We start from the raw sequence: 25,369 nt of genomic DNA, 5'->3' as shown, positions 1-25,369 counted from the left end.
GTTAAAGTACGGCCTTCAACACGGAGCCTTAGCTCACACCGAACAACAAGCTATAAAGGGCCCCAAAATTACTAGTGTAAAACCATTCAAACGGGAAAACCAACGGTCTAATCTATATAAACAAAACGAGAAACGAGAAACACGTATATATTACATAAACAAACGACAACTACTGTACATCAGATTCCTGACTTAGGACAGGTGCAAAGATTTGCAGCGGGATTAAACGTTTTAATACTTTACTTTACTTCACTTTACTTTTAATTACTTGAATCATTGTTATATAACAGTTATGCTAAAACACGGTGGTACAATACGATTTATTTTATATTAATTGTATGGAAAGAAACTCTGCTGTTATTTTCAAACCATGACAATGCTACAAACGAGTAGTTAAAACATACTTTACCAGATCATCAAAACAGTTTTAGATCTTTTACTTACAATGTATCATCAAAGAAACCAGGCTAAAGTAGACGCAAGTTTCGTCAACATTAACAATGGCACTTGATTATAAACGATTAATTAAAATTGAAAATAAAATTGAAAAACGAACAACTAAAAATTACCCAAACCAAAACATTTCTCACTTTTCTGAGTTTACAAATAGACAGAAAATTGTCCTCATATGCAATAATCACAATAAGCCCATCTAGCATTCCAGTCAGACGTTTAGATACGTAAAAGATGACGACAATATATTTTTTTGGCAAATGATTCGAAATGGTTACATAAGTTAAGCGAGCAGTAGAGCTTCAAGTCAATTGTTAAAGTAGTAAATTATGCTCAAAATAACGCCTTAAAGATAACAATTTAAAATCTTTGCAGTATGCATATATTCCTTGTATGTCGCAAGACGACTGCTGCTAAAAGTCTTTATTTAAATTGATGCTTATCCATTTGGATATAATAATAAGTTTATCACAAGAAGCCAATTCTTACTCCTTTTATCCTTCAATATTTTTTAATTGACAAGATACTGTTTGCGCAGGCGTAGCCTATGTACATCTTTCTACCATACAAGGGTCCCATACTAGTAATAGTTATAACATAAAAAGGAGGAATACTTGGAATTAGCGTGAACTATTATAATAAGAGGGATATATATTTATCTGAAGATGACGAGAACATCACTAATCTTTTACATGTTGTATGTAATCTTCTTTTATGTAGCATTGACCACATTATTTCTATCACTTCTGATACACTACTGATATTGCATATCGTAAACGTTTTTGGGACCATCTCAATTTTTTTAATATGTTCAATTTCCGGTCAAAATTAACTTTTCAACTGCTTCAGTTCTTTTACATTGAATGTCTTATCTTGACTTTGACCGTTCCCTGTGAATGTAAATCAGGGAAAACGCTTCTTCCGACACATACAACTGACTTACTTTTGTGATTTTACTTTTTACTTAGTGTATTTTATATTTTTATAGCACTAGGTCGATACCGCTGCTTGCGATGGTGGACTTTCAGTAACCGAGGATATCATTACCTACGTATTAACTGGCATGATTTAGAACATAACTTTTTAAAATTGTCCGTTTACAAATTTATAAATTATCAAGAAACAAAGGTTCCAACTCCTTCAGGCAAAGCCGACTTAAGATGCATGGATTTGGCTATTATTTTTCACGTCCTTTTTGGTATCATTGCTCATAGCTGATTTGCTTGAAAAAGATTCGGCTTATACGTTTTCACGTTTTCGCCATTTCGCCATTTCGCCATTTTTTCCCTCGGTTCTGGTTTGTAATTCGGATTTGTTTTCAGAATCTCTTGATCGATTTATGATTTATCACAGCGGTTTACCACTGTTCCCTTCATTTATAATTGATCCAATTATCACATGAAAAGTCTATCGGTATGTGACTGAAGGAGATCAAATCCAATGTCGCGTTTTCGACTTCGCGACTTCTCATTTTCGCATTTTCTCCCCTCAGAATGTGAAGTGCAAAAAAAGCGAAAAACGTAAAAACGCGACATGGCCTTAACTGGCTAACATAATAAAATTATAACCGTCCTCTGTAGAGCTATGGCCTACACAGGTTGCATAACAGATTGCTTAACGGATTGATCCGCGAACAGTGGTATACTACTGTTGCCTTTATTGTATAACACTTACTTCATTATGCACCGCCCTTAACGTAAATCCGCATTTGGAATACTAGTAAGCCATACGCCATACAAGTGCCTCGCTTATTAATTTTTGCAGAAGAAAACAACATAGAATAAAAATAAATGTTCAGTCAGAAGAGTATAAGTAAGTCAAGTGACTAACATAGCTTCATTAAACATACACAACACAAGCCCTTCAAGTGTAAGTCTAGTGCGAACAATAGTACTATCAAATGCAAGGTTACTGTACAACAAATTTGTGACTTTCAATACTAACTATATAACGCGTTAGATGATGATTATAGAACTAAATTAACTGAATTTATTTTTACTGTATATATTGATCATGTTTGTTGTTGTAAATGTTTGAGTAGGAATTAATGTTTGACTACGCCGTGGGCTTGGTTCCAAGTAGCATAAAAATAGGCCATCTTATTGTCATTATTTCTTCATTCGGATACAACGATAACAATCTGAAAGAAAAAAAGTTGGTGTCAGAAAAAATGAGTTATTCTAATTTTATAATTTGCTTTTTATGTAGTTGTAGAGATTTTGTAGATAGAAATCGCATAGAAAAGATGATATAAATAACAAAAAAATACAATTTTCATAATGGACAGGCAATAAAATTATATTGGTGTCATACATAAATAAATATATTCATATTCAACTAGATAATGGACTGCACTTGTATAGTCTAAATGCATTGTGGTACGTGCTTGGATTAAACGTATACGATTTAGAGTTAAACTTAATGAATTGTGGTACCTGCCCGGTTAAATAGTTATCAAAGGTACATGTACCAGGATTATAATTTAATACGCAAGACGCGCATATCGTCTAAATAAGACTCACCAGTGACGCTCAGATCAAAAAAGTTATAAAGCCAAACACGTACAAAGTTGAAGAGCATTGAGGACCCAAAATTCCCCAAAGTTATGCCAAAAACGGTAAGGTAATCTATTCCTGGGATAAGAAAATCCTATGTTTTTTCGAAAAGTTAAAAGTTTTGTCAACAGGAAATTTATAAAAAAATTAAACACTTATCTTAATTCAGAGTGACTTTCTGTCGTAGACCAGAGCATTTCAGAAGGAAATTGGATATCTTAATAAACTTGAATAAATAAAAATAACTGTATGCGTAATGAAATAATGCTGACAAATTGGCCTGCATGGACGTATACGTAAACATTATTTAGTGCATATAAAAAAGAAGATGTTGTTTTTTGCCAATGAGACCACTCTTCTCAAGAAACCAAATCAGTGGCATGTATATTTTACAACTATAGGTCACCATACGGCTTTCGACAATTAGCATTTCTTTTTCAGTTATTTGTAGAAAGTACAATATATTTATAACCCAAAAGGTAAAACCTCGGTCACACCTTAACGGATAGCTCGAACGGACGCCTAACGGATAACTTTTTTTCAATCCGTTCATGTCTGTTATAGACGTCCGTTCTTATCCGTTAGACGTCCGTCCATATCCGTTGCATGTCCGTTTAACGTACGTTTTATTCGTCGACGTCCGTTCTGTCCGGTGGAAAACTTGAAAAACTCTAAACTATGAACGGACGTCCAACGGATGAAATATCCGTTGAACGTTAGGTAGCCGTTCGTTTTGTACGGTACTCGTCCGTTTCGTTTCCGTTTTGTATCTGTTACATGTCCATTATACATCCTTTGGAGGTCTGGCAGATAAATTCATCAACGGACTTCTACCTAAAAGGGATGTTGAACGAATCTGAAACGGATAAATGCCAATTGGAAATTTCGTGTCAGAAATGCCAATTATTGGTATGTCAGATTTCTTAAGGTTCATGAATTCTTATTATTCATAAAAGGGCACGTCTTCACAATCAAGCAGTTCTTAAGTTATTCAGGCCAGACACTGCCCTTTGGCGGAATTTTGAAAAAAAACACAACCAGTTACACAGAATCATTTTGAATATTTATGCGATTTATATGTACATGATGTATTAATATTGTCGCCTTTAATTTTTCCGTATATCTTGTTCGTCCGTTTTATCCGATACGCTTCAGTTACAGGTGTCCGTTTTATGCGTTGCTCGTCCGTTGGCTTACGTTCGACAACCGTTCTGTCCGGTACGTTTCCCGAACGTTGCATAGATCGGTGTGTGTCCGTTATGCATTCGTTACGCGTCCGTTTTATTCGGTCAGTACATCAACGGACTCCCAACGGATAACAATTTTGTCAATGGACAACTTTTATTTTCATCCGTTAGGCGTCCGTTCGTGCTATCCGGTAAGGTGTGACCGAGGCTTATGAGACAGATTTCTCAAATCTGAAATCGTCTCTCACTTATATATCATGTGTCCTTTGAATTACTTACTGCTCATGTAATGTCTGTAAATCCTTTGATTCGGGATAAGATTTGAGGTATTTCTGCCATGCTGACCAGGAGGTAATATAACCGGTATACTGGTCTACTGACCAGTTCTTAACTATTTCTAGTTCATCATTCCTATAAAATATATAAAAAAATATAACATAACATTTTAATCTAATGAGCATCTGAATTCCATCAGAGACTGTGATTCTATAGAATTTACAGATATTCTTATAAGTTTTCTTATCTGATCGATGCTGTAGATGTTCAATCAATTAATGAATCAGATGAGTCAATTTCGAAAAGTATATATAGGGTTATTTTCTCATATATACATTTATTTCACTCGAATTAGTCTTTTTGAATGCTAAATGCGAATACAAGCAATGAGAGGAACTGTTAAACGTATATGCATCATTCATGCAGTCGTGAATTTTGGGTGTTCCGTGAATCTATAGGTACATTGTGTTTCGGCTTGGGTTAATGAACAGTGACCATACGGTATTGGTTTATCTCATTGTTGAAGGTCGTACGGTTGCCTATAGCTGTTTATATCCACTTCATTTGAACTTTGGCGGATAGTTGTTTCATTGTCAATCATATATACCACATCTCCTTATTTTTATAGTGATGTGCATGAATTATTATTAAGTGTCAACAGTTAAAGGGGGCGTAAGATAGATTTATTCAACCAATTACTGCCACAGACCTAATCCAACCATCGTATGGAAGATGAAACGACTGATAGTGCTGTTCTATAAACTTCCTTTCTTTGCTCCAATATTCTGACAGAGTTTGAGAGTAAAACTGTGAAAGGAAATAGTTATTAAAATTAAACATTTGTCATCAGCAACGTTTCCTAAACCACCCTCACATGTTTGGTTGAGCGAAGGATTGTATACACAGCCTATACCAGATATTTATCCAACCGTACCTTCCAGGCAACTTTGACACATTATATGGCAGTCGGGTATGAAATTAAGTCATATCAAATATAGTATATAGACGACCATTTTGGAAGGAGGTTTTTTTTTAAATAAGTTATTTGGCATTGCAACTGGAAAAAATGAATATTTAAAAATTGGCGTAAGAATAAAACTCCTGACAAATAAAATGTTGGAAATAGTTAACTACGTATCCCCTTTGGGCAAGGGAGATGCATGATTTATTCCACGAAGTATAAATACTTTCTTTGACTATGCAAGTGCTGGCAATGCATGCATTTATTCTTAAAATGATAAATTATAGATCGCATTTAAAGAAACATCAATACTTGATTTAAGTACATATGTCGTGGTTTTTTTTTCTCTGCTGTCTGCCTGGACATAGTCATAGCTATAGGCTATGATCATTTTCTTGCACTGATGATATGTTTTTTGTTGTATAAAACGTATTATAATCAAAGCGTTGCAATACGCGGAGTAGAAATCGGGTTCAGAAGGGACACGGTATTTGTTCAATGTCAAGTTAAAAAATCTATGGTAATCAAATATTTATTTAGCTATAGTAAATGATAATGTAATGTATGGGCCAATGTAGCAACCATGCATAAAGTGAAAGATATGTTTAAAAATTATAGGTAGATCTTTAAAGAAGTTATTTATAATATAAAGTAATCCTGTGCGAACGTGATAGAGTGTTTCAACAATTGCCAAAAACGTTTATACATAAGTATAATACTTGATCTTACATGTGAGACAAGGTTGTGTGCCTCCTTTTTGTTTTCTACAGGTATCCCATAACCATATACCGCCAATACTCCTCCAGGTCGTAAAACTCGGTCAACTTCTTCGTAAAATGCTTCATGATTCATCCAGTGCAATGCTTGTGCTGTTGTTATCAAGTTTACACTTCCCGACTCCAAAAATGACAAGTCTTCTGCCGGTCCGACTGTAAACTTTATGTCATGGTATTTGAGTTTGGCCTGCTCTATTTGTTTTTCACTCACATCAACACCAAACACGTTTTTGAAATAGGTCTTCAATGAATAAGTACTTTGTCCAGTTCCACAGCCGATGTCGATCGCCGTATCAATATCGTTATTTGATAATTTACAATAATCAACTATTGACTTGACCACTGTGTCTGGATAGTCTGGTCTGAACTGGGCATAGTACTTAGCATGGTCAGAACTTTCGAAAAGTCTTGTACTCATATTCCTTGTGATTATAGTTGTATTTGTGGATTGTTTTGTCCTACTGAGTAATTGTCCACACAGTTTAATGAGCATTACAGTAGCATGGTTTGTTTCTGGAAATAAAAAACTATCAACTCATATAGCTTAATCATGTTGATGTAGGCAAATCATTTTGTTTTTATTTCATATGCATCTAGGAAAAAATATTTTTAATTTAATTTTATCCAATCGAAATTTCGTAAATTACTTGCACAACACTGATACGTCGACATTTAGGTACGAAAATGTAGTTCGGTGTCACAGGCACTTGTCTAAGATTTTTTTTCTTACATACCTCAATGCATATAGGGTTTTTTTCTGAGACAAATGCCTGTGTCCGATGTCAGCCACAACTCAGTCCCGCCCGTTACTCGGTGGCAATGGAGCTTCACATGTTTAATGTATAGACATTGGGATGAAATACATTCATATGTTTAGCACGCAAAACAAAGAATTCGGTAAGATATTAGAGACTTAAATCACAAAGTGAAAATAATCCCAGAAAACTAGCTAAGAGTAGCAGTTCAAATGCCGGGTGAACATAAAGTGAAAAAGATAGGAAAGCCGATAAACGGTAAGTGTCAGAAATAAAAAGAAAATTAATTGTTTTCTTAATAGGGACTTAATAAAATTAAACAGTTTTAACTGAAATTCGAAGTTGTGTTTTAACAAAAAAAATAACATTTTTCAAATGTACAGTACCTCTTTTCTATTATAAATTTTAGTACAACATTCATGACATAACCATTTTTAAAAGATATGCAAAGTTGATATAAATTGTAACTTACTAAACATGTTTATCCTCCTGCAAAAACGTAGCATAGCGTACTACAAAGTTTACACAGAGAAACTGAGAAAAGAAGACAGAGTTTTTCATATTGAAAAATATACCATTATGCGGAACAAATATTTTGTGTCTCTGTCCATCGACATAATATACTGCCAGTTTACTTGGTTTTTTTTACTTTAATAGTGCTCTGTCCTAACTTTCCCAGATAAATAATTTGAATTTGAATTGCGGTTGAAATATTCATATTTCCCACTTTTAAAACTATTTTCGGCATCATAAGTTAACTGACCTAGTTAGTTCCACTTCAGTCAAAAATGCATTTAAACCTCCTCTAAATATTTAGATCAATTAATGAATTGTATTGCAGCTGTAATGAAACAATCGACTGAAGTTTTGTGTATGAAATAACATGAAGAAATCAATTAATTGATAGCTTACCTTGACTGTAAAAGAAAGAGGTGTCCCTTACATCTCGTTGGTTATCAGACGTTATCTTATTTTTGACCAATCAAAATGACATTATAAGTAAGTGCGGTATATTGTACAAACATTACATTTCCGTTTCGTCGGAAAACAGCACGTAAAAATGAATGCGCCTCCGACTTTTGAGTCTTTCCTTCTGTTTGACGGCGAAAAGAAGTAATTGTTTGAGAAAAATGTTGTCATAATGAGACAAGTTTATCGATAAGGACAAACAATCCTTCAAAACCATTAAATTAAGTTTTTTCAATGCAAAACACTTTGACAAAAATGACAAATAATTTCCTGCGTTTGCACCACAGACACAGGGGTTTGAAACAATTTGACGTGTCTGTCCATACGAACCCCGAAAATGAATTTTGATGTTGATATTTTTCTGTATTTAAAGAATCAATTGTAACAAACCCTTGTGTTTGCACCATAAATTTTTCTATTAGTACACTGCATCAAGGACGTATATTAGATGTTAGTTATACGTCGTTGACTACATTAACTGTCTAATAACACTGATAACAAATATAAGTTGAACTTCATAGGGGTGTCTAAAGGGTATCGGATCTGTTCGCCCTAATAACATGGTCGCCCATAGTCATAGAGTCCTTTCGCCCATAACAGGTTGGGGATAACCCGTCAAATGGGGAACTATTCCCCAAATGAGTAACAATCCCTCATTTCAGTGATAATTTCATAGTGCTAAAAACCAAATTTTCTAAAAATGGGTCTTTTTTAGATAAAATGGCACACATTGATAGAAAATTGAACAACTTCTTCCAAAGAACTATATTGTTATTATGGGTTTTAAAAAAGTTAGAAGCCTTGGAAATAGTCAAATTTTCTAATTTTTCATAGGCTTGTATCTTCTCAGTAAATCTAGATAGGGATAATCATCTTTTGAAAAATGTCTGCATTTTTCATGAATATGTGCCATTTTAAGAAAAAAAGACTCAATTATGAAAATTTTGCTTTTTAGCACTATGAAATGATTACTCAAATGAGGGATTGTTACTCATTTGGGGAACAGTTCCCCATTTGATGGGTTGTCCCAAACCTGCATAAGAGTCTGTTGGCCCTACTAAAAAAAATAAAAAATATTCAGGGCATTTAAGTTGAATAAAGGATTTTATTATTATACTCTGAGACTAGTCTCAGTTATACTGCATACCTTCGAGATTGACTGAATACAATTATTTCGTTAACAAATATCAATAAAGATAAATACATTGTCATGATTGTATTGTATTCTACTCTGCAAATCGTAGGGAAAAAGATAAATTGATTGCAACAATATAAATATTCTGTAAATTTTTCAACAAACTTTTAATAACATATTTTGTTTCAAATACTTAAAATTATGTGACTAGACAACAATTAGGAAAAAAATTAAATCTGGGTGAATGGACCCTGGGCGAACAGGAACTAGGGCGAACAGACTCAGATTCATCAAAAAGATAACAGTAACTTAGTTTATTCTTACATCTGTTTGGATCGAAAAAATGCCCATCAAAATTTTCATTTAAAAGATCTTTATAATTTTTATCAGTCTGCAAAACAGAATATGCCTATATATTTTATCTCAAAATCTTTGACCAATGTGAGGTTTAAAGCAATTTTATGACAATTTGTTTAAAGAAATATTTTTAACATTTTTTTCCATATTATACATGTACCATATATATTTTTCCGTTATAAATTGATCATGTTGATAGATGAAATTAGTTTTTGGCAGGCATTTTACGCTGGCGACTAAAAAAAGAGAGACACATTCATATACATGTACAATGTACTTGTATTAATGTAAAGTTTATTTTGGCATGTGCATGATGTGTTTATGGTGTAAGATCAAATGAAGATAGATTCAGATACATTTGTACTTATATTTAATGTATATTTCAGAATCACTATTGAAAAAGACACTAAAGTACCAAATGCTGCAATATTTACAGTGAATAAAGAAGATCACACACTAGGAAACATGATCTGTTCGTAAGTTTAATAAAACATCCATAATATTAGGCAGGTGTAACCAGTAAACATGGTAAAAGAGTCAAAGACTGATACGCTTGTAAAAATTTATCATTATTTAAATATTGTTTTTACATTTTATGAATAATGACATTAGATCTGTAACCTTCGAGATACACTACAATATTATCTCCATGACTGAAAAGATAGGAGTATAATTTATTTTTTAAAAAAGTAACTTGAATTCATCTGAACATTCACTAAAATACCATTCACAAACATTCCTGAAGTCATTTACCATATTGGATCATGTATAATCTGTGATATTTTACTCCAAAACTCAAATTGCCAGACAAGCTGAGGATTTTGGGTACTTCATGAATAAGTGAAAAACTTTCAGAATGTTGTTTATGGACTTCCCGAATTGATTTTCCTCTGAGTTCAGTATTTTTGTGATTTTACTTTTTGTTTGTAACACCAAATTTTTGTTGAAATATTATTTTTCAATCATTTACCAAATGCATATTTATATGCGATTTCAATATAAAAATCAAATACAACTACATGTGTAGTTCAAACGTAACAATGTATTAATGTACATTTTTTATTACATGTATTAACTACAAAAATATTTCATTATAATTTATTAGTTCTGATTTGATGAATAAGTTGTACTTTCAAAGGTCATATTTCTTTGTTATATCTATTAAATACCTGAGTGATTCTGCCCATTCACCAAATTTATTTCCAGTTATTGACAAGCTTAAATTTCCTGTTGGTTATTTTTTTGTGGGGATTTTGGATTATTTGAACACACAAATAGTGTTCTAGAATTTTTTATAAACATTTTCAATATTTTGAAAATTGAGGAAAACTGGCCTTTCAATGAAAAAACTGCACACATCTTCTCATGATCATGACTTGAAATTAAGGAATTTCAGTTGTGGATGATTTTAAAGAGGGACAAATGAGCACTTTAACCAAATAAAGTTATAATTGCACAACACATTTTGAAAAACAAAAAATGAATATTCTTTTACTTATTACAGACAGTTATGGAAAGACCCACAAGTTTTGTTTTCTGGATATAAAAACCCGCATCCATTGGAGCACAAATTTGTGTTAAGAGTACAGACGACCTCAGACTACAGTCCTCAGGATGCATTGACCAATGCCATCACTGATCTCATTAGTGAGTTCTCACTTCTAGAAGAAAGATTCAAGGTAAAGGCTAAGAGTTTATTCTTAACTAAATCGATAACTGTATTTTATTTCAAGCTTGTCTTTAAAATTTACATAGATTTTTGTGTCACAAATTGAGTAAACCTAGCTACACGTATCAAAGTAAAATCAACTTTTCAGTCAATTCTATTTTCAGGTATACATATTCTAAGAAAAAGCAGGATCTGTTCAGTTTGACTTTTGAATACTTTACATTTTTGGCAAGTGGCAGGAATAAATTATTTGAAAGGATATAATGCATAATATGGCAATTAATATGGTTGGACTGCACAACAATTTTAGAAAACAAACTAACTGACGCATAAAAATGAAGTAACACATAAGAGAGAATTACCTTGATTCAAGAACAATTATGGCATAACTGTATACAAAAATAGTAGATCTTACCTCATAGAGATTATTTGACTCATATCCCATATATATACTTTGTTGACCAATGTTGACAGATTTTCAACATGTTATTATCAACATATTCTATTTTTCAATATGCCTCTTACGTGTTTCAATTTTCTATTATGTACTTGTATTTGAATGTAGTGTATAAAAGAAGTATTGTTAATTTTCTAATAAGTATATACACAGTGTTCTAGGATTTTTTTGGCACCTTGACTTACCACGGGTAAGATCAATAAAAAAATTACTTACCCACATCTAAAAGTTAAATCCACCAACCAATGCGGACGGTGCAAAAAAAACGATTTCTTACTAAATTTGACAAATATGTTATAGTTATTACTATGTCATTTATTAAGAGCTATAATAAATGCAACTGTAAGTTTATTTTCCTCCGATGACAAGAAAAAAAATCGTTTATGTCCCGATTTAAGCACCAGTTATCAATCCGGATTTTCCGATTTTACAGACACCGTGACCGACTTTTAGAATGATAGGAGAAGAATGTGGTCTCTTTTGCGCTTGATTACACCTAGTAAACGAGTGCTTGAATAAAAGCGCCGATAGACATCGACAAAATCTTCGATCTTTTATCAAAGTTTTTTCTCGTGATTTAATAAAAATAAAAAGCAGATATGGGAAAATTGAAGAGGACCGGGAAATTTCAAGAGTTTTTCGGCTTCCCCGAACTTGAAAATTGACTTACCACCGGGTGACAAAGGCTAAAAAATGACTTACCCGTTGTCCTAATCCACTTACCCCGGGTAACGGGTAATGGGAATCCTAGAACACTGTATACACCCAAAAAAAATCTACATGTTCTCTTGTAACAACCTTCATTCTGTATTAAAACTTCACTACATAATACTAGTCTCATGTACGTCACCCCATGATAATGTATGCCTTTGAAAAACCATTTACTGTATAAGTATAAAGAATGCAAAACTCATAATTAAAGTGGGAAGCTACACGACAATGCTGCTTCTATGTTTATTAAATATGTTACACCTGAACATTCAAAAACACATATCGAAACTATATACTTCACTCAATATAATACCAAAAAGAAAAACAACCCTCAAGTCCTATCAATCCTATATATCTTATAAATAACTAAAAAGGGGACTTATTGAATAAATTAAAAATTACCAAGTGTTTAGATGAGAACCTCTTGCTTTGGCGCTGTCAGGCTGAATGACCAAAACCCCTGTTTTGGCGGGAAACTGACCACACGATAGGTACGACACCTATACATCATAAAAAGACAAGAGAAAATAATTTCACTCTAATTGACTACGTTCAACCGTATGAAATTATATTAGTAGATATCTTTGACAGTGTCTTTTTTTTCTTTACATATATCAGGTGGTCAATTTTTAGCTCACCTGGCCCGAAGGGCCAAGTGAGCTTTTCTCACCACTTGGCGTCCGTCGTCGTCCGCCGTCGTCGTCGTTAACAATTTACATTTTGAACTTCTTCTAGAGAACCACTGAATGGAATGGAACCAAACATGGCATGAATGTTCCTTATGAGGTGCTGACCAAGTGTTGTTACTTTGTAGCCGATCCATCATCCAAGATGGCCGCCAGCGGGGGACTTAGTTTAACATAGGACCCTATGGGAAATGCATACAAATGACTTCTTTTAGAGAACCACTGAATGGAATGAAACCAAACATGGCATGAATGTTCCTTATGAGGTACTGACCAAGTGTTGTTACTTTGTTGCTGATCCATCATCCAAGATGGCTGCTAGCCGGGGACTTAGTTTAACATAGGACCCTATGGGAAATGCATACAAATGACTTCTTTTAGAGAACCACTGAATGGAATATAACCAAACATAGCATGAATGTTCCTTATGGGGTGCTGACCAAGTGTTGTTACTTTGTAGCCGATCCATCATCCAAGATGGCCGCCAGCAGGGGACGTAGTTTAACATAGGACCCTTTGGGAAATGCATACAAATGACTTCTTTTAGAGAACCACAGAATTGAATGAAACCAAACATGGCATGAATGTTCCTTATGAGGTGCTGACCAAGTGTTGTTACTTTGTTGCCGATCCATCATCCAAGATGGCCGCCAGCGGGGGACTTAGTTTAACATAGGACCCTATGGGAAATGCATACAAATGACTTCCTCTAGAGAACCACTGAATGGAATGAAACCAAACATGGCATGAATGTTCCTTATGAGGTGCTGACCAAGTGTTGTTACTTTGTTGCCGATCCATTATCCAAGATGGCCGCCAGCCGGGAACTTAGTTTAACATAGGACCCTATGGGAAATGCATACAAATGACTTCTTTTAGAGAACCACTGAATGGAATAAAACCAAACATAGCATGAATGTTCCTTATGGGGTGCTGACCAAGTGTTTTTACTTTGTAGCCGATCCATCATCCAAGATGGCCGCCAGCGGGGGACTTAGTTTAACATAGGACCCTATGGGAAATGCATACAAATGACTTCTTCTAGAGAACCACTAAATGGAATGAAACCAAACATAGCATGAATGTTCCTTATGGAGTGCTGACCAAGTGTTGTTACTTTGTAGCCGATCCATCATCCAAGATGGCCGCCAGCGGGGGACTTAGTTTAACATAGGACCCTATGGGAAATGCATACAAATGACTTCTTCTAGAGAACCACTAAATGGAATGAAACCAAACATAGCATGAATGTTCCTTATGGAGTGCTGACCAAGTGTTGTTACTTTGTAGCCAATCCATCATCCAAGATGGCCGCCAGCGGGGGACTTAGTTTAACATAGGACCCTATGGGAAATGCATACAAATGACTTCTTTTAGAGAACCACTGAATGGAATGAAATCAAACATGGCATGAATGTTCCTAATGTGGTGCTGACCAAGTGTTGTTACTTTGTAGCCGATCCATTATCCAAGATGGACGCCAGCGGGGGACTTAGTTTAACATAGGACCCTATGGGAAATGCATACAAATGACTTCTTTTAGAGAACAACTGAATGGAATGAAACCAAACATTGCATGAATGTTTCTTATGCCGTGCTGACCATGTGTTGTTTCTTTGTAGCCCATCCATCATCCAAGATGGCCGCCAGCATGGGACTTAGTTTAACATAGGACCCTATGGGAAATGCATACAAATGACTTCTTTTAGAGAACCACTGAATGGAATGAAATCAAACATGGCATGAATGTTCCTAATGTGGTGCTGACCAAGTGTTGTTACTTTGTAGCCGATCCATTATCCAAGATGGCCGCCAGCAGGGACTTAGTTTAACATAGGACCCTATGGGAAATGCATACAAATGACTTCTTTTAGAGAACCACTGAATGGAATAAAACTGAACATTGCATGAATGTTTCTTATGAGGTGCTGACCAAGTGTTGTTACTTTGTAGCAGATCCATCATCCAAGATGGCCGCCAGCAGGGGACTTAGTTTAACATAGGACCCTATGGGAAATGCATACAAATGACTTCTTTTAGAGAACCACTGAATGGAATAAAACTAAACATGGCATGAATGTTCCTTATGAGGTGCTGACCAAGTGTTGTTACTTTGTAGCCGATCCGCCATCCAAGATGGCCGCCAGTGGGGGACTTTTGAATGAAATTAAACATGTTCCTTTCCTTATCAATGAGGTTGTGTTGTCACTTTTAGCCAAATTTTATATTTTTTCATATGATTTCAAAAACCCAAGTAGAATCAGGTGAGCGATACAGGCTCTTGAGAGCCTCTAGTTTAATGTTTCATACTGCGGTATTGATTTCATAATTTTGTTAAAATGATGAGCATCTATGATCCAAACTAATTAATCTTTTTATGTATTTTAGGATGCAGTAAGAGAACGACAGGATGGTGACATATGAAACCAAAATCTGCAACATTATTGTGAAATGTACAAACAATTGTATTTCAACAGAAAATGTATTTTGTTGAAATAATAAGTTTAGCTGGTCTAAACCTGAAGGAACAATGGATATTGGTTCCCATAATGGACACATGAGAATCTGTCAATCATAGGAACAATAACAATTGATTGTCTAATATCATTTCATTTCAACATGTTAATAACCATGTACATTCATTTCTTAGATAAATCCATGATTAAAAGATATACATGTAAACTTTTTTTCCTCTCATCTTGTATCAGAGTTTTATCCAGCCAACACTAATCTTATTTAAAAATAGAAGATGTGGTATGATTGCCAATGAGATAACTCTCCACCAGAGGCCAAATCGCACAGAAGTTAACAACTATAGGTCAATATATACCCTTTAACAATGAGCAAAGCCCATACTGCATAGTCAACTGCAAAAGTCTTCGAAATGACAAGTGTAAAACAATTGAAGACTTGGTCCTATGTATGGGCCTGTAAAATCTCATCAAAGATACCAGGCTTATAATTTTGTAGACCAAATGCACATATTTCCTCTACAGAAGACTCATCACTGATGATCCAACAAAAAATAATTGAAAAAATAAAATAAAGAACGAAGTAAGAATGTCATAATCTTTAAAAAAGTCTTTCATTTATTGGTCATTAAATACAAATCTGTAAAATATCCTTTCATGTTTTAGGAGTTTCCCTTATACAATGCCCAATTTTCATCAGAAAAAAAGAAACCACTTTCCCAAACTCTTATAAGTCTGAGTAAGATAAGCCAAGTGTAACTTGCACTCATTCCATGATTGAAATTAAAAAAAATTGAGTAGGACTTTATTTCAATTCAAGTGTAAAGAATATTATGAAAATCATAAAAAAATGAAATAACTATATACAGGATGGTTAAACTATGCTCTAGATAAGTAAAACCTTAAATAGTTTGCGTGTTTTAACACGTTAGGTTAGATATGGGGTTTAACCAAACCCCGTTTTGTTGGTATACCAAGTCCAGTTTTCTTGACCGTGTTTGGTTCACTGTTTGACTTTGTTTGCATGTTTATTTATTATTAGTGGTAGGTTGTTGATGTGTACTGATATTCCCCCTAGTTTACTTTTTTGATAAACAATTTATATTCAATAGTTGAGGGATTATCATGACATTCAATTTCCTTACACAATACACTTCCTTTTGAAATTATAGACATAGAAGGTAAAGTTATCAAATGATATGAAAAACCCAGTCAAAAACAAAATATGTTAATGTTTCTCATATTATAAAAGCAAATCACTGTTTAAATCATGAGGACATCTGTCTTGCCCCTGCAAAACTGAGTCATGTTATTACTGCAGAATTCAGAGTTGTTTTTATACGACTGCAAAAATTAAAAATTTTTTGGTCGTATATTGGTATCACATTGGCGTCATCGTCGTCCGAAGACATTTGGTTTTCGCGCTCTAACTTAAGTAAAAGTAAATAAAAATCCATGAAATTTAAATACAAGGTTTATGACCATAAAAGTGTTTCCCTCCCAACAGTTTAGGAATAAGGGGCCACAAAGGGCCCAAATAAGCATTTTTCTGGGTTTTCCCTCAATAACTTTAGTATAAGTAAACAGAAATCTATGAAATTTTAACATAAGGTCTATGACCACAAAAGGAAGGTTGGGGTCGATTTTAGGAGTTTTGGTCCCAACAAATTAGGGGCCAAAAGGGTCCAAATGATTTCATAAAAAAATGAATTATTGGGGTTCTTTGATATGCCAAATCTAACCATGTATTCAGATTCTTAATTTTTATGCCCCACCTACGATAGTAGAGGGGCATTATGTTTTCTGGTCTGTGCGTCCTTTCGTTCGTCCGACTGTCTGTCCGTTCGTCCGTCTGTCCCGCTTCAAGTTAAAGTTTTTGGTCAAGGTAGTTTTTGATGAAGTTGAAGTTCAATCAACTTCAAACTTAGTACACATGTTTCCTATGATATGATCTTTCTAATTTTAATGCCAAATTAGAGTTTTTATCCCAATGTCACGGTCCACTGAACATAGAAAATGAAAGTGCGAGTGGGGCATTCGTGTACTGAGGACACATTCTTGTTGGTCCTGTTTTTAAATTGGTCTATATTAAGGTCCAAAGGGTCCAAAATTAAACTTAGCTTGATTTTAACAAAAATTGAATTCTTGGGGTTCTTTGATATGCTGAATCTAAACATGTACTTAGATTTTTGATTATGGGCCCAGTTTTCAAGTTGGTCCAAATCGGGGTCCAAAATATTATATTAAGTATTGTGCAATAGCAAGAAATCTTCAATTGCACAGTTATGTGCAATAGCAAGAAATCTTCAATTGCACAGTTATGTGCAATAGCAAGAAATTTTCAATTGCGCAATAGCAAGAAATCTTCAATTGCACAGTATTGTGCAATAGCAAGAAATCTTCAATTGAACGGTATTGCGCAATAGCAAGAAATATCTAATTACACAATATTGCGCAATAGCAAGAAATTTTGAATTGCAAAGTTTTGCGCAATAGCAGAAATATTCAATTGCACAGTATTGTCCCGTTTTCAAATTGGTCTACATTAAAGCCCAAAGGGTCAAAAATTAAACTTTGTTTGATTTCAACAAAATTTGAATATATGGGGTTCTTCAATATGCTGAATCTAACCATGTATTTAGATTTTTGTCGAGCCTTCGACTTTAGTCGAAAAAGCGAGACATAGAGATCCTACATTCCGTCGGCGGCGGCATCCACTCTGTGGTTAAAGTTTTTGAAATTTTAAAAACTTTCTTAAACAATCCTGGAAATGTACAAAACTTGGCCAGAAGCTTGTTTATGATCAGGAGATAGTATCCAGAAGTAAATTTTGTAAAAATAAAATTCCATTTTTTCCGTATTTTACTTATAAATGGACTTAGTTTTTTCTGCCAGGTAACATTACATTCACTCTGTGGTTAAAGTTTTTAAAATTTTAATAACTTTCTTAAACTATCCTGGAATTGTAAGAAACTTGGCCAGAAGCTTGTTTATGATCAGAAGATAGTATCCAGAAGTAAATTTTGTAAAAATAAAATTCCATTTTTCCCGTATTTTACTTATAAATGGACTTAGTTTTTCTTCCAGTTAACATTACAGTCTGCAGTTAAAGTATTTAAAACATTTTTAAGATTTTTAAAATAGCCTGGATTTTTACCAAACGTTGACAGAAGCTTCTGACAATCAAAAGATAGTACCGAGAGGAATAATTTTATTTATTTTTTTCATCATTTTTGATGAGTGTGTGATTAACAGCAAAAGTAGGCGAGACACTGGGTTCCGCGGAACCCTTACAAATTTTTAATATTTGGGCCCGGTTATCAAATTGGTCCACATTGACTAAAGGGTCTAAAATTGAACATTATTTGATTTCATCAAATATTGAATTCATGGGGTTTTATGATATGCCGAATCTAACCATGTATTTATATTTTGGATATTGGACCATAATAGGTAAATGTCCAATGTAAAATTTTTAAGTTTTTAAGTTTAAGATCATAGACCACATTCATTTTGTGTTAGAAACCTATGTTGTGTCAACTATTTAATCACAATCCAAATTCAGAGCTGTATCAAGCTTAAATGTTGTGTCCATACTTGCCCCAACTGTTCAGGGTTCGACCTCTGCGGTCGTATAAAGCTGCGCCCTGCGGAGCATCTGGTTATGTCATGAAACTATCTAGATGTTTGTCAGTGTAAATTACTTTTTAATGTCTTAATAAAATCTTTTGACACGTAATTTGGCCTTAATTTGAAAAGAGAGGTTGTAGCAGATATTTACACTTCTGTGTTGACATGAATTATCATTGCTATGGTCATCTTTATAAATTAACTATTGACAAAAATTTAGAATTTTTGAAATACTAAGGCTTTTCTGTCTCAGGAATATACATGTATTACATTCGCTGTATTTGGCAAAACTTTTAGGAATTTTGGTCCTCAACGCTCTTTATTTGACCTTTTCAACTTTTTCGAATTCGAGCGTCACTGATGAGTCTTTTGTAGACGAAAAGCGCGTCCGGCGTAAATACGAAATTAAATCCTGGTATCTTAGATAAGTTTATTTTAGTGTTGTCATATCGCACGCCTTTGCCTAACCGGTTACTCGGATAATCGTTCGACCGATTAACCGGTTAACCGGTAGTTTATGTTGATGTTTGAAGGCCTTATCTATAGTACGCTACACACATATATATAGAAGATGTGGTATGAGTGTTAATGTGACAACCTTCCATCCAAGTCATACATTTACTTTTTTATAATACGCTGAATTGAAGTTATTGTTCTTTGGTATTATAAGACTTGTTTGTGAAGATTCCTGACGAAGTTTGACTTTTAGTAATCAAATACACCGTACCAACTATGGCGTTTGTACTAAATTCATATTGGAAAATGAAAAAAAAACTTTCTTGATCTCGTAGAATTTAATGTGTCAGAAACTGATGATTCTTTCATTTTCTCTTGTTGTCTCCGAAAATAAATCGGAGTGTTTCAATTTGAAATGATTAAGCCAAAGCTTGTTACTCGTACTATCAAGTATACACTGATTACATTCACATAGGTTTGCAGTTCACCATTTTTTTTAGTTAGCATTTCGTTTAAAGTATGGCAAAGCCTTGCACGACGGAGATTGCACATTCAGATGTAGCACAATATAAAGAAAAATAAAATAATAAAGTAAATCGTAAAACTTAATCGTATTACTGATTTAAAGTTACTGTTAACAAAACATATACATCTATCTATAATACTAAAATTACGAGGTCCAATTTGTCAGCCGTCATCACGTTAAAACGACGAATCAAAGAATTCAGCTTTATATATAACTAATATAGTACAAAGGTGTAGATTAAAATTACACCACTCCAGACCCTTTTGTTTTCCACGTAATTGATATATTTAGTAATGTATATACAAATTAATGTGTTCTTCTGCTCCTGCTTCTGTCTGATAATGGCCACATGCAATGACTTAAGTGTGCATACAGACCCCCTCCCCCACCCACCTTAATTTAATAATTTAGTTCAGCTTTGTCAGCGAGGCTTTAAAGGCCTTGACTGACGATGCTGATGCTACACCAGGAGGGAGAGCGTTTCAATCCCTGATCGTTCTCGGGGAAAAATGAGTATTTCCTGTAATCCCTTCTGGATGCTTGAATTTGGAAACTTTTGTCGTGCATGTTCCTCGACAGTGGTGTTGGTTGCATGAGACGTCCTTCCGTAGTTACAGTCACTTTGTTGTATTCTATTTCATAGAACATGATTAGTCTATCGTCTTTTCGCCTTTTTCCCATGCAGAGATGACCATTCCAGGTGCTCACTCATTTTGCTGACACTTGAGTGATTATGGTGTTTGTTGGACACATATCTTGCTGTTCGTCTCTGGACCATTTCTAGACAATCTATTTCTGTTTTAAAGTATGGGTCCCATACTGGACTTACGTACTATATGAATACTGGTGTTACGTTCGCATTTGTCCAGTCATTTGGTACATCCCCAGTTTCTATTGATGTTTTGAAAATGATTGTAGGATTGGGGCTATTTCTGTGGCCAGTTCGTTGAGTAGTTTAGGTTTAATATTATCTGGTCCAGCTGCTGTATTTGAATTTATTTTTTTCAGAAGTTTGAGTTTACCATTTTCTGTGATGTTGAGTTCCTCTGCATGCTAAGGGATTTTGACCTGGCATATTGCATCTGGATTTAAACTCGTATTATTTATATGTGTCCTTGGTGGAAAAGGCAGATTGGAATTGCTTGTTTAGAATGGTTACGTGGTCTACAGAGTGTGTGTGTAACTTATACCTTCACTGAGAAAAGGTGCAACTCCATTGCTTTCTGTTTTCTGATGTTTGATGTATGTCCAGAATCGTTTCATACTACTACATGTATATTGGTTGTTTTCCTCCTTAGGTGTTACGATGTTCTCATTGCAGTTTCAATATGTTTGTACCATTCTCTTTGTTTCTTTAAGTTTGGATGTTATTGTAAGATCAGCTGACTTTTTATGTTTTTTGTACAATCTGTCACGGCGTTTTATTAGTTTGCGTACTGATGGTGTGAACCAAGGTTGTTTTGCAGTTTTGTGCGGGGTGTGATTTGCCACACTCTGGTTTAAGTTGGTCTTAAAGACTAACCAGAGCTCCTTGGTTGAACTGCAGTTTGCAGCTAGTTCTTTGATCTTTTGATGGTGTTTTCATGCTTTTAATTAATATTATTAAGTTATAAATTATTTATTTATATATGAACAATTAAAAATAAAATATTAAAGATGTTCATCTTTAATATTTTATTTATATGAACATCTTTAATATTTTATTTATATGAACATCTTTAATATTTTATTTATATGAACATCTTTAATATTTTATTTATATGAACATCTTTAATATTTTATTTTATATTGTACTGTATTTTAATGCTTGATATTGTGATAAAATGATTTTAAATTATTATTAAGCTTTTTTATTCTCTACTAACATGACTAATCACATCAATGAACAATTTTATTCAGTGCCGGCTAAATAGCAAATTTTCTATTTTGCCGGTGCCGGTCAAATAGCAAATTTGCTATTTAGCCGGTGCCGGTCAAATAGCCACTGCCTAACTAATATAGTACAAAGGTGTAGATTAAAAATTACACCACTCCAGGCCCTTTTGTTTTCCACGTAATTGATATTGCCAATAATTAAGAAGTTCCGGGTCGAGTCCGATACCGATACCAATAGTATAATTCACCTGTTATCTATTACCTTATCTGTACGTTCCGCATCTAACAGGTGCACCACCAAACGGTGTATTTAGGATTATGCTATATACACGGATCATAATCACAGGGTTGACACTACTAAATTCAATCATTGTCAAATTGTTACCTATTGTAGTATTTTAATCAGTAAGACTTTCTAAGATAACAATACGAATACTAAAAATCTGGACTAAAACTAAGGTGTATATATAGGAACCGTTTTCAATTTGTTAGCGGGCATGAAATAAAACAGTGAATCAAATAATTCAACTTTATTTATAACTGACATAGGACAATGCTGTTGATTAAAAATTACTCCATTCCAGGACCTTTTGTTATCAAAATAATTAATATTACCAATAATTGATAAGTTCCAGTTCGACGGATTCAAACAGAAAGATTTGAAAGCAGAGAAAACTGTGTATCTTATTATCGGCATGACTTTATCAGATAAAAAATAATACTCAAATAAGGCTTGCGCATAGTTATATACTTTAATTCAGTCACGGACCCGCGATATCACGGGTGTGTTCTAGTATTCTAATTATGTTTCCTTAAGATCTTGCCCCGAGCTGAGAGACAAGTTCTAATTAATTGTATATTTTTTTTTATTAATAATAGCAATCAATTTACTAGATAATTGATCTGTCAAATTAATTACCACTATTTAATGATTTCATTACAAATTTATATCAAATCTATCAAAATTTAAAAAAAAGTCCGGTTAACCGGTTAGCGTTTTTGGTATTCGGTATTCGGTTGTTCAAACTGTTAACCGGTTAACCGTTGACAACACCACAGAGCCGTGGTGTAGTGGTTAGTGCATCGGACTACTAATACAAAGGTTCCTGGTTCGATTCCCGTCTGGGTTGAAAATTTGAGGGACTGAATTTTAGGCTCTCCCTTGACACCATTTGCGAGTATGGTCTTGAGGAAACGATGATAGTCCGTCGGAAGGGGACGATAAATGGCTGACCCGTGTAAAGAGAGAGCCATATCTCTTGCACGTTAAAGACACCCACCATTTGCGAGTATGGTCTTGAGGAAACGATGATAGTCCGTCGGAAGGGGACGATAAATGGCTGACCCGTGTAAAGAGAAAGCCATATCTCTTGCACGTTAAAGACACCCTTGTAGATTTCGAAAAAAGAGCAGACTAATGCCGCTACAATATGTTTAAACTAAACACTAGTTTATTTACTTTGTATAAAAACCAAAATTTGATAAAATTTCAATTTATTAATTTTTGTCGAGCCTGCGACTTTTGTCACAGAAAGCTCGACATGTGGATAGTGCTCCGGCGGCGACAGCTTTAGCTAACTTCTTAAAATTTTTATATTTTAAGAGGTGGAATACCTGGTTGCTTCATATTTTGTATATAAATGCCTCATGTTACGAAGTTTCCGTCAGTCACATGTCCAATGTCCTTGACCTCATTTCAGTGACTACTTAAAAAAAAGTTTTGTAATGTTGAATTCTCTCTTATTATAAGTAACAGGATAACTATATTTGGTATGTGTGTACCTTGCAAGGTCCTCATGCATGTCAGACAGTTTTCACTTGAACTCGACATCATTTCATGGATCAGTGAACTAGATTAAGTTTTGGTGGTCAAGTCTATATCTCAGATACTATAAGCAATAGGTATAGTATATTCGGTGTATGGAAGGACTGTGAGGTTTACATGTCCAACTGGCAGGTGTCATCTGATCTTGACCTCATTTTCATGGTTCAGTGGTTATAGTTAAGTTTTTGTGTTTTGGTCTGTTTTTCTTATACTATATGCAATAGGTCAATTATATTTGGTGTATGGTGATATTTTTTATGATCAGCATCTATATGTCAGTCACGCATGTTTTATTTGACCCTGACCTCATTTTCACGGTTCATTGCTCAGTGTTAAGGTTTTTTTTTATTTTTGGTCTGTTTTTCTTAAACTATAAGCAATAGGTCACTATATTTGTTGTATGGAAGACTTGTCTGCCTGGCATGGTTTATCTGACCTTGACCTCATTTTCATGGTGTATTGGTCAATGTTTAGTTTTCTTGGTTAATGTTAAGTTAATGTTAAAGTTGTAATAACGCTTTATATTTAGGACTATCAACATAATATCAACATAATGTCAATGATTAGTAAAGAAGGCGAGACATTTCAGCGTGTGCACGCACTCTTGTTGGTAAATGCAAAAGACTGAGGACCTGGATGTCTTATTTTAAGAATTTCCGTCTATCATTCTTCCAGTTTCGTTGACCTTACCTTTAACATGTTTAAAGACTGCTAAAATGAGATTCTATTTTTTTTCATGTGAGTTTCTCACTTATTTAGACTGATAGGATGAATATAGTTGGTTTATAAATGCGTTTCTTTGAAAAATCTGCCTGTACATAAGACACATGTTCCTTAACCTCTTAACACATTTCATTGACTAGCGATTAACATGAAAGTGACGTGATTTTGTCCGTTTATCAATTGATACGACATTCCAGGGATTATATTTCCTATCATGATTTCCCTGATAGAGGATTGCTGCTCACAAGGTAGCTACTGTAGATTCATTATTATTAGTTGGATACAAATTGTCGTGAATTTCGTGGTAACCAGAGAACCGCGAATCCCAATATTCAAAGAATTGCAAATTTTCTTCAGGAATTTTAGCAGACTATTGCCAAATAAAGGCAACAGCAGTATACCGCTGTTTGAAAGTCATAAATCGATTGAGAGAAAACAAATCCGGGTTACAAACTAAAACTGAGGTAAACACATCAACTATAAGAGGAAAATAACGAAACAATGTAACACTGAAATGCTTAACCAAGACATTAAATATTCACGAAAATGCAAGTTTTCCTCAAAACACGAAAACTGGTACTAAAGGATATAAATGAATCCACAGTATTAAACCAAGAGTTCCAATTGGTAAAGTTGGACGATACCACGAGTTGGTTGACCGTGATGGAATACCCGTCTCACATATGATGATAGCAGATATCTTCCAAATGTCGTAAATACAATACCTTTTCATTTTCCCTGAATATGACCTACTTAGGCTACTTAATACCATGTTTGTACTTACATGAGGAACATGAAGGGTATCAGAGGTGGGGCAGGATTTGCTTAACCTTCCGAGCTACCTGAGATATCCCCCAGTTTCTGGTGGGGTGTTTGTTGCTTAGTCATTAGTTTTCTATGTTGTATTTTGTATGCT

General features: G+C 34.3%; 2 protein-coding genes across 5 annotated transcripts; one reads left to right on the top strand and one right to left on the bottom strand.

The window, feature by feature from the left end:
* Positions 1 to 2,246: 2,246 nt before the first annotated feature.
* LOC139528659 (putative methyltransferase DDB_G0268948) lies at positions 2,247 to 7,998 on the bottom strand. Of its 3 annotated transcripts, none has more exons than XM_071324754.1 (5): positions 7,876 to 7,998; positions 6,162 to 6,721; positions 5,181 to 5,278; positions 4,475 to 4,606; positions 2,247 to 2,593 (listed from the first exon to the last, which is right to left on the bottom strand). In XM_071324754.1, the coding sequence occupies exons 2-5, from the start codon at positions 6,699 to 6,701 to the stop codon at positions 2,509 to 2,511; spliced, it is 855 nt and encodes a 284-aa protein (XP_071180855.1). In that variant the 5' UTR covers positions 6,702 to 6,721; positions 7,876 to 7,998; the 3' UTR covers positions 2,247 to 2,508. The 3 variants fall into 3 exon arrangements, with proteins under 3 accessions (XP_071180855.1, XP_071180856.1, XP_071180854.1); XM_071324755.1 differs by lacking the exon at positions 7,876 to 7,998 and adding an exon at positions 7,727 to 7,858; XM_071324753.1 differs by lacking the exon at positions 7,876 to 7,998 and adding an exon at positions 7,436 to 7,547.
* LOC139528660 (DNA-directed RNA polymerase II subunit RPB11-like) lies at positions 7,967 to 15,629 on the top strand. Of its 2 annotated transcripts, none has more exons than XM_071324756.1 (4): positions 7,967 to 8,076; positions 9,811 to 9,900; positions 10,929 to 11,103; positions 15,336 to 15,629. In XM_071324756.1, exons 1-4 carry the CDS (start codon positions 8,024 to 8,026, stop codon positions 15,369 to 15,371), a joined length of 354 nt encoding a protein of 117 aa, XP_071180857.1. In that variant the 5' UTR covers positions 7,967 to 8,023; the 3' UTR covers positions 15,372 to 15,629. The 2 variants fall into 2 exon arrangements, with proteins under 2 accessions (XP_071180857.1, XP_071180858.1); XM_071324757.1 differs by having other exon boundaries at positions 7,987 to 8,532; positions 8,977 to 9,900.
* The last annotated feature ends 9,740 nt before the right edge of the window (positions 15,630 to 25,369 follow it).

This window comes from Mytilus edulis, chromosome 6 (genome assembly GCF_963676685.1).
Source record: "Mytilus edulis chromosome 6, xbMytEdul2.2, whole genome shotgun sequence".
Classification (NCBI taxonomy): domain Eukaryota; kingdom Metazoa; phylum Mollusca; class Bivalvia; order Mytilida; family Mytilidae; genus Mytilus; species Mytilus edulis.
The sequence above is the reverse complement of the archived record's forward strand: the minus strand, read 5'-3'. Positions and strand labels throughout refer to the sequence as shown.